We start from the raw sequence: 10,779 nt of genomic DNA, 5'->3' as shown, positions 1-10,779 counted from the left end.
GACGGACAGACAGACAGACGGACAGGGCCAAATCGACTCAGCTCGTCGTGCTGATCAAGGTCAAGGTCGTGCTGACGAGGTCAAACCCCGTTCGCCAGAAGGTTAAAACTCTGGCATGCAAAAATCGCGTGGTCTGGAGTGAACGCCGGCGACAACGCTGGGCGTTCCTCGATCCGCGGTCTACCAATCGTAGTAGCCCCACTAATACCCCGCAATACGCCTTTGCAACCCCGACCCCAGTAATCTAGAGTGCGCTTGATCGCGCCACTCGATCGAACGTGTAGGCGTGGTCGGCGAGTTCAGGGTGAGTGGCCGTTTGATACATAATAACTCCCCCACCCTCTCCTATTTCTCTAACCACGTAAAGTCCCGTAGCTACTTACAAATTTCTTGTGAGTTATGGCCCTGGGCAGACTGAGACTCTGACCCCGGCTGGAAAATAATGTAACCTTACACGGTATAACAATTGGTAGCCAACACAATTACTAAGAATGAATGCTTTGCAGATTATTATTTGATAATGTATAACAGTTGATTAACATTATCATTGTTAAGTAGAAAAGTTTGTTATAGATATTAACAATAGAACAGCTGCTAAGCATTCCAATGGTCAAGTATAACAATTGTCGATTATAACTGCATTGTAATCTACACAAATGATTGAGTAGAACAGTTTTAGGCATTACATTTGATATGTATAACAGCTTTCGGGTATGATAAATTTTGTATATTCTAATTTATTACATTAGAAAAACAGTTGCTAGGTTCGGCTCGTATAACAGCTGCTATATAAACAGTTGCTAAATATAACAGTTGTTGATTATATAGCTTGTGAATAAAGGAAATCATTCCAGGAGCTATTTCTTGTTCATTTAATTTGTGTGAACAACATTTCATATCTCTGAAATGGGATTACTGTTTGCTTAAATAACTACAGACTTCATAAAGAATCCAATTTATATTAAAATTTTCTCACACAAATTCGATCATAAAACTCTGTTAATTTCCATTAAATCCGCTTTGTCTGAGCACATTGCCATTTGTTGCCAGTTAACTATGAGTAGGCTTTAAGGCTCCCGCCAGACTCTAATCGTGCGATCGATAAGCATGGTAACCCTGAAATCCTATCAGACTTGTTTAGTTTCATTGAGTGCATGGCACATACATCTGGCCCACCGCGACTATGCGACTATAGACTAATAAATTTCGAGGGGGCCATTAAAAGTGAGTAATAAAATAAAAATGTATATATACATATGTATATGTATGCTATGTGAAAGAGATTATGGTTAAACTGCGATTATAGCATACGAAGAGAGTGAGAGAGAGTGAGAGAGAGAGAGAGAGGGAGAGAGAGGTCTAGCTGCGATTAAACAATGATAGACAAGTTAACAAACTAAAATTGACTTTCGTTGAGGGCATTTCGAATGCAGACATCGCGATGTGCTGTCGCTGCTGTGGAGTGACCCAACAAAAGGTCTGGGTCTTTGGCCTTGGAACACTGTTTGCCGCATCGGGCCTATTTTTGGTAATCTGGTGGCCCGGTATAATCGACGAAATGGTTATGAAGGCAGGTTGATCTAGAATTTCTCTGCATATGCATTCTAATACCAAGTCTTGGACACTTACACACTTAGGCTCTGCCCCTGACGCCGACATCGAAGACATTTGGCAAATGGGAAGAGCTGCCCATACCCGTCTATATGAAAATGTATCTGTGGAACTGGACGAACGCGGAGGAGGTAAAGTTGCATGGCGTTAAGCCGAATTTCCAACAGGTCGGACCCTATGTCTATCGCGAGGAGCGCCTGAAAATGGATTTGCAGTGGCATGAGAACAAAACAGTTACGTTCAAGCCGCGTCGCACCTGGTTCTGGGAGGAGCAAATGTCCGGGGGCAAGCAAACAGATCTGATCACAGTGCCTCACCTGCCATCCATTGTGAGTACTTCTAGCGAAAGTGCCAAAAGAAATGTACGACCTTATAGACGACTCTCATTGCATTTCAGGCTGCGGCGGTTTCCATGCGCGATAGTCCAAAACCAATTAAGGCGGGCTTTAACATTGCCCTCAATGCCAACGGCGGTGCACTGTATGTGACCCACACGGCCAGCGAGTGGCTCTTCGATGGTTTCTATGATGAGTTTTTGCATTATGCCATGAACAATCCCTTGGCGCCGTCAATTGAGACGGACCAATTTGCGTGGTTTCTGAATCGAAACAATTCGGAGAACTTTGAGGGCGCCTTCACCGTGCACACGGGCGTTGGCGCAATCAAAGAAATGGGCGAAATTAAGTTCTGGAATGGTGTCAATCATACGGGCTGGTATGAGGGCGAATGCGGACGTCTGAATGGCAGCACCTCAGACCTCTTTGTGCCGGATGAGCCGAAGGAAAAGGCGCTTACCATATACATTACCGATACCTGTCGCATTATCAATTTGGAGTACTCGGGCCAGAGCTACGAGATTGAGGGCATTCAGGGCTGGAAGTACGAGGTGACGCCGCACACCTTTGATAATGGACAGCGAAATGGAAACATGAAATGCTATTGTCCCGTAGATAGGCAGCCCAATGACTGTCCGGCCTCGGGTGCCACCGCTTTGGGGCCCTGTGCCAACGGGGCGCCAATGTATCTCTCGGCAGATCATTTCATGTACGCGGACGAGAGTTATTCGAGCACTGTAAATGGCTTTCAGCCCGAGTACGAGCGTCACAATTTCTTCATCATAATGGAGCGCAAATTGGGTGTTCCTCTAGAGGTGAATGCAGCTATCATGGTCTCACTCCTAATCGAAGAGGACGAGGACATTGAGTGAGTTTGAAATCTATTTATAGAGATATTTCTGGTCTAACTAAACCATGTGCTTTAACACACACAGCATCCTAAAGGGCATTCCATCCTTCTATGCCCCACTCTTCACGTCGTCCAGCTCAGCTGTTATCAACAAAGAACTCGCTGCAGAGCTGAAGGTAAATTTATGGCATTCATGTTCCATTGCAGCTCATTCATGACATTTCTTTATAGCTGGTTCTAAATCTACCCTCGATTGGACGCTATACGGGCATTGGTTTTCTCTGCTTGGGCTGCATCCTTTTGGCTGTGGGAATTTTCCTCACTCTCAAACGCAAGTGGTATGGTCAGGCAGCCGTTGATAAGTTGGCGCTTATCAATTCCGATACGCAGCACACAAATGACTCAATTAGAGCTGACCAATAAAAATGGCAATTAAGCTAATCCAAAGAGCTGTGGATTCTTTTCAAGCAATATTTATACAACAAATAGAGCAAATGTGATTTTTTGGTTGTGACTTGCATATTTACTTTTCGAAATTTATAAAAATAAATATTAAAATTAAAAAAAGTATAATTACATTTTAGTTGGTAAAGTGAGATTGGAGAGATAATTCTTTTCTTTTTTTTTCTTTTTTTTAGAGGAATTTAATAAATAAATGATCTAATATATATATATAATAAAAGGACTTAAATGAGTTGCAAGTTTTTTATTTAATTTTATATTGTTATTAATATTTATTATTTAATATCATATTTTTAAAAGTTATATAACGAAAGCAAATGTATTGTAATTTTATTGCTTGCTGATTCATATTTTTGACTTATTGCTAGCCAAATTGATGTGCCTTTGCCATAGGTTGGGTGGGATTCAAAATAATTTAACATATACAAAGGAAACAGGAGAAACCACAAAAATGTACCTTAAAGGCATAGCCAAACAGAGACAAATCTTTTAAGGAACAAGCCCAAAGCTATGCAACATTTAAGTATGAATTTACTCACAGGTGGCAGGTTTAAAAATAGACAGGAGTGGCTGATTAACCTAGTGATCAAAATAAGCGCTATCAGCTTAAAGTAATAAATGCTATAAACAAAGTTAGCATCTACCTGAAACAACAACCTAACCTAACCGATTAAAACAATATCGCAAATATAGTATATTTGTTAATCAAATTCGAATTATTTGTATACGCAATGGCAACTTTCTCAATCAGTTGCAAAATGTGTTGCGACTGCTGCAGTGTGCGCCAACAGAAGCTCTGGGTCTTTGGCCTGGGCGGCTTTTTGCTGGTTGTGGGAACTGTTCTGCTTTCGGCCTGGCCCAGTTTGTGTCGTCAACTGGTGCACAGCCTGCTGCCATTGGCTCCCGATTCCTTCATATACAAGTCCTGGGTGACGACACCGACAGCGGCGTATACAACGTTCTATCTCTTCAATTGGACCAATCCGGAGCATTTAAATAATGCTGCAGTGAAACCGAATTTCGAGCAGTTGGGCCCCTACACGTTCAGCGACTACAAAGAAAAAGTGGATCTCTTGTGGCAACAGCCGGAGGTTACCTATTACGGACGTCGAGTTTGGCATTTTTTGCCAGAAAAATCAAATGGCAGTCTAGACGATGTCATTGTGACGCCTCATTTTCCAACTCTGGTGAGTAGAATTGAAAAAGAATATATAGTTTTATGAATCCCTTTTTTTATTATTATTTAATTTGATTAGATGAAACGAATTTACTTATGTTGTTTTCGGCTTAAATTCTGAAGTAAAAAAAAATAATAATAACTTAACAATATTTAACTTAGGCTACAGCTACATAATGATTGGATATCTTACTTTAAGTATACCAATTATTTATTCAATTTAAGGCAATTTTAATCGTGGATTCCACTAACAACATTTCTTTAAATATTGAATTTTTGTATGTGAAGCCAAGGCAGAAATGTCAGCTTTATGCTAAGGTCATTACCCTCATTAATATGCAAATTTAAACAATAGTTATCCTTGTCTGCTATTTTTACACAAAATATGTATTTATTTATCCCAAATACTGCAGACGGCCGCCCGCTATGTGCGCAAAAAGCGTCGCACGCTGCGAAAGATTATGAACTTTGCGCTGAATCGTGAGGGCGGTGGCACCTACATGAGCCATACGGCCGGACAATGGCTATTCGATGGGTTTTACGACTCGCTTATTGACTTTGTTGAGCGTCTGCACTCGCCGCTGTTGCCCATATTCAGCGACCATTTTGGCTGGTTCTATCAGCGCAACAATTCGAAGACGGCCGAGGGAAATTTCACAATACACACGGGCCGGGGTGATCTCAGATGGATGGGCGAGCTGCAGATGTGGAATGGCAGCGCCCATACGGGCTACTACGAGGGCGAGTGCGGCAAGGTCAATGGCAGTACGGGTGAGCTGTGGGCGCCGGGTCGCCAGTGGCACGAGACAATTTCCATATTTTTGCCAGATGCAGCGCGCTACATAAATCTGTACAGCATGGCGAATGTCACAGTCCAGGGCATCGCTGCCTGGCGCTACGAGACCAGCCGGCTGAGCTTCGACAACGGCCAACTGGCGCCGGATACGAAATGTTTTTGTGTTGCCAAACACGAATGTCCACTGAATGGTGTGCTAGATTTCTCACCAGTCGCCAAGCGCGGACCCATTTACGTATCGCATCCGCACTTCTACATGACCGATGAGTACTATAGAAGAAATACGACGGGCCTACGCCCAAATCCCGCATGTATGTGGTAATGGAACCGACACTGGGCATACCACTAAGCCTGAAGGGACAAGTTATGATCAGTGCGCTAGTGCAGCGTGACGAGGCTATCGAGTGAGTATATTTGCATATTTGTTTTATATGTTAAACATCTATCTGTGACGCATATCTAGGTTTTACATATGATGCTATTGTGAGTACTTTTATATGTATGTCTACAAAGTATATACGGCATATTGCCAAGTTCTCCATATGCCGCATAAAATATTCTAATTCCAATTTGGGTTTGCATTACTCTCAATTTCATTGACTTTCAAACTTTTCAGAATTGTAGAATATAAGAGACTTGTGAGAGTCTTTGTACAATCGTTTATAACCTTTTTTGAGCGTCTTTACTTCTCTTAAACTCAGCAGGAACTTTCGCCCCTTTGAGCTACTTTTGCTCATCTAATATTCGCTCTCTCTTACTCACTTATTTACTCTTACACTCACTTCAAGAATATAAGAGCTGACTAGGCAAGCCCCATTTTGCTGTGTTAAAATTATTATTAATTTTTGAATATTTTTAATTTATACTTTTTAATTTTTGATTTTTAAATAGATTTTAAAATTGTCATTATTGATAAATATTCCATACTCTACGTAACATAATCAAATCAAACAATAAATTCTAAATTTTTAATATATATATATATATATATATATATATATATATATATATATATATATATATATATATATATATTAATGATATTTTAAACTAGTATTTATTTGTTAGTTTTTATACATATTTTAGCATATTCTTATATTTTTTTTTTTTACATTACAAAACTCTTCTTTAACTTTCAGCTTGCTTAAAAATATTGCTTATGATCACTATGCTCCTCTCTTTACAATTCAACTTTACGCCGACTTGACTGATGATCTGATCGGCCTGCTTAAGGTCAGTTACGCACACAGCTCCAACATAGAGCGTCCTCTCTTCACTCAATTCTTTCAATTTACTTCCAGCTGAGCTTAAGTCTGCCCGCCATTGGCCAATTTATAGGCCTGGCTCTGCTGCTCATTGCCATCGTTATGCTAATCGTAGGCATCGTTGTGAGTAGGCAGCATAGATGGCACAAAGAGTGCAAAATTGAAGCCAATGAACCAGTGCCAGCACTTGAGAGCGACAAAGTCGTTGACAGCTGATATCGATAAGATGTTTAAACTCACATTTTGGTTTGCTATGTGATAAAGACTGCTCTTGTTATTGTTATTGGGTGCAGAAATGATTATATTAGGCTATTATTAATAAAAAATGTGCGCCATTAAAATGAGTTTCTGCTGAACACAAATTGGCGTGCTGCTGTTTGTTTTTGGGCAATTGGGCCTTGAGGTGTTGCCCAGCTGCGCTCGTCTAGAATTACACGAAATTATGGCCCCTCAGATATGCTAAAATTTATTAATATGTTAATAATTGTATTTTATTTTTTTGTGAGTGTGTGTGAGTGCGGATGTGTGTGTGGTGCCTGGTGGTACACAGGCAAAAGCCTTGAGCACGTAAGCTGCATGCTTTACGGCGTACGAACTCTTTCACCTAGCCAAACACACACACACACACACACACACACAGCCAACCAAATTGCTAACTGGAAATTTGAAAAATGCCAACAGAATATTATAAGCGGCTAATTTATATGCGCCTGGCACGCAAACTTACGTTTTGCACACACATTGTTGTCGAAGAACTCACACACACATACAGAGAGCGACAGGGAGAGAAAAAAAGAGAGAGACAGAGGCGGGCCTTAGAAAGCGCAGGAAGTGGGTGGCGTAGCAGCTTAAACAATGTATGAAAATATGAAAATTATATGGCAGCAAATATGTGTTGGCCATACTTTAATAAATACACACAAGTTATGATTAAGCGCCGCAGAGGAATATAACGAAAAATTTTATGGGAAAAGTTGCTGCTGAAAAGGATTTAAGAATCAAATACATTTTGTTTTTTAAGACGTTTATATTCAAATTCAGTTATAGATTCTAAGCTCTATGCTGACGGAAAATACTAGACTAAACGAAAATGTTCAGCTTTTGTTGGAGCACATCAGATTGTCAGTCTATGAAGACTGAATATGAATATGAATTCATTTTCATTAAATTTGTATCAAATTGTTTTAGTTTATTATTTCAAGCAAAGCTTATATTTTATAAGCTAAAAATATGGCTGGAATTTTCTGTGGAGATGCAATCTCTCAGTTGAGCAACTGCACAAATATGATTTATATTTATTTATTTAGACACATGCGCAGACATTTAAGGCCACAAATTATTTATCAACTGGAATTGCATCGGATTGGTTTGATTTGCATTTGCATTTGCATTCGTTTAAGCTAAAATTTATATCATTTTGATGAACAATGGGAGACAGGTTTCTGATCTACACATCATTTTCTATGGGCTTAACTGGGGTTTAACTGATTCGCTCTGATTTATTTTTTAATTAATGAAAGATTGCGAAAAAAAAAAAATAAATAAAATTTAGCTTCCATTATCTTTGGGAGATGCCACAGCTAAAACAGAAGGTCTCGAGCGTTAAATTAAACAAAATTATTTTTAGATTTGAATCAATTTGGGTGCAGATGTTAAACAGCTTGTAAAAAAATCTAAAAAATTAATAATTATATATTTTTACTGTAATTTACGTTTTGTTACTGAGAGCATTTGTAATATATATATATATATATATTTTTTAATTATTTCGAAAAAAAGTCGAGTCATATTTATTATACTAATGCGAAAAATCAACAACGCTTCAAGCTCTCATTCTCACTCTCTTTCTCTAACCCTCTCCATCTCGCACCCTCTCCATCTCCCTCCATCTTCATCTATCTCACTCTCTCTCTCTCTCTCTCTCTACTTTTTTTCTTAATTTTTTCATATTTTGTATTATATTTAAAAAGTTTTCTGCTACATTTATTTTCAACTTCATATAATTTTATTATTTCTTTTCGAATACCTCAAGTTGTTATTAAAAATCCATTGGGTTACCTTGGACAATGGTTTTTTTTTTCAGTTGCTTTGAGGCTTAATGTAAGCAAGCAACAGATCGAGCTACAGAGCAACTTCATTATTTTGTCTAAGCCGCCCACAAAAAATATACTCCAGAAATGTATTTTGTATGCGTATGTGTCTGTGAGTGTGTGTGTGCGTGTGCTAAGCATTTTTATGCATAAGCCAAATGCCATTGTTGTTGCTGTCGCTCCTGTTGCTGGCCAGCTCGTCAGCTCGACTGTTGTCCGTTTATGTCGCGAAAACTTTGGTGTCCTAATCTGCTGCCTGTCTTGCATACTAATTTGTTTGCTCTTGGTCTGTTCCGCTTTATAGGGCCGGCGAGTCTTACTCTTTTTGGATGCTTTCTTTGTCGCCTTTATGGTTTCTCCCTCTCTCCCTCTCTCCCTCTATCGCTCACTTCGTCTTTCTCTCTTTCGGTTTGTTGACAACCCATAGATTATGTTGTTGGTTTTGGCTTTTGTATGTTGTGCCAGACCAAAGCATGTTCTGGATGTCTGTATATGTATTTGTACATACATAAATGTATATGTATGTATGTATATAAATGTATTTCTGTATATGTGTGCCTTTCTGTGTGTGTGTGTCTGTGTATGCTCTCTCAGTGTCATGCTCGTAGGGCTTATGCATTCAGTTTGGCTTGCGGCTCTGTTCTCTCTTGTCTCTGGACTCCATTGGCTTGGTTTCGTTTGTTTGGTTATGCTGCCCACTCCTCACTCTATAAAGCCTTGTTTAGCTGCTTAATTTTTTCCTTTGTCATGTTGACAGCCCTTCGACAGGGTCTTCTGCCTTCCTTTTGCTGCTTTTTTTCTCTTTACTGTTTGTGTGTGAAGTGTTGCTCGGGTTCATTTTTCGCACAATTTAATGTTATTTAATTGGCATTTAAGTTTATGAAAATGTTTGTGTTTCAGCTGCTGTTACGAACGGCCTTCCAATTGAGTGGGGAAAGAGAGCTAGGAAGTGTCCAAAATATGTCGAGGTCAGTCTTGATGTGGGTTATTCCTGCATCATGACGAATTTATTATTTCAACAAAATGATTTTCTTGCATGCGCCAAAAAGTATGCAACACATTTTGCAACTCGCGAACCTCAATTAAAATAAAACGAATTGCAGTTAATTTCGGTTGACATTTTTAAATGCAACGTTAACCACAATATGGCCTCACATATTTTGCAATAAATCTTTGCGTTTTTCACTTTCTCTTTGTTTTGTTTTCGTTTTTGCAGAATTGATGTTGCAATTTTCTATGTGTTATGCTGCCTGCCTACGAGTTACATATGCGCACAAATTGTGCTGGCCTTTGGCGTCCGCCAGGCGCCACAAAGTTGACAGTAACACACAAACACATATCCACCCACACACACACAGCAGCAAAACAGAAAACAAAGAATTTAAGCCACCAAAGCAACAGCAAATGTTCGCTTGACAATGCTGGCAGATTTAAAAATTCAATTTGAAAAAGTCAAAGTGCGGAGTCCACGTGTAGATTTCATATAAAAATATATATAAATAAAAGACAAAAAAAAAATTTGTATATGTATATGTATATGTGTGTACATAGCTAGATATATGTATATGTTAGTGTATATGCATTTGGTGTTACTATAAAAATTGCCTATTTCGTTGCATTTGCCACATGGGACTTGCGCTAGCAAATTATATAGTTTTTATTGTCTAACAGTTTTTTGGCGAATTTAGTACCAAAAATAAATTCAACTGCAAAAGAAGAGTCAAATAAAAATAAAAACTAGTTTTACAAAAAAATATTACAACGATATACAAGCTAGACAGAAAATAGAAACTACATTGATATAATAAAAATACAAGGGGAAACCATATAAATAAATAATGAAACTTTGTAGCAAAGAAAAATCAGCAAATTAAAAAGAAATGCACAATTTAACTATATAAAAAGCTTACAAAAAAAAAAAAATTAAATAAAATAAAAAAAACAAAACAAAAAATGAGATAATAGCGAAAGTAATAAAAATAATTGATTTTAATTTAGAATTTAGATTCTAGAAAATTGCCAAGAAATAGCCAAATCCCAGTGCACATTATAGATATAAACAGAAAATATATATAATAGCATGTATTTATAATTTAATAATATATATTAAATAAATATGTACAGAACAAATTAAATTAAATAATAAAGATTAGAATATAATTTAATTACCGTTAATACTATATGTAGTCTCTA

At 38.2% G+C, this 10,779-nt stretch overlaps 2 protein-coding genes across 2 annotated transcripts; both read left to right on the top strand.

Annotated features, from left to right (window-relative positions):
• The first annotated feature begins 1,395 nt into the window (after window positions 1–1,395).
• ninaD (neither inactivation nor afterpotential D) lies at window positions 1,396–3,347 on the top strand. Its single transcript, XM_030389302.2, has 5 exons — window positions 1,396–1,570; window positions 1,638–1,940; window positions 2,009–2,814; window positions 2,882–2,972; window positions 3,028–3,347. The coding sequence occupies exons 1-5, from the start codon at window positions 1,442–1,444 to the stop codon at window positions 3,217–3,219; spliced, it is 1,521 nt and encodes a 506-aa protein (XP_030245162.1). The 5' UTR covers window positions 1,396–1,441; the 3' UTR covers window positions 3,220–3,347.
• Window positions 3,348–3,970: 623 nt separating this feature from the next.
• Window positions 3,971–7,284, top strand: LOC115565646 (protein croquemort). Its single transcript, XM_089258342.1, is given in 5 exon segments — window positions 3,971–4,445; window positions 4,849–5,536; window positions 5,539–5,635; window positions 6,371–6,464; window positions 6,533–7,284. Coding segments are annotated over 5 exon segments (1,515 nt in total). The 5' UTR covers window positions 3,971–3,989; the 3' UTR covers window positions 6,713–7,284.
• The last annotated feature ends 3,495 nt before the right edge of the window (window positions 7,285–10,779 follow it).

Source organism: Drosophila navojoa, chromosome 3, assembly GCF_054131105.1.
Source record: "Drosophila navojoa isolate 15081-1374.11 chromosome 3, UAZ_NAV_1.0, whole genome shotgun sequence".
Taxonomy (NCBI): Eukaryota; Metazoa; Arthropoda; class Insecta; order Diptera; family Drosophilidae; genus Drosophila; species Drosophila navojoa.
This window is presented reverse-complemented; position numbering and strand designations above follow the sequence as displayed.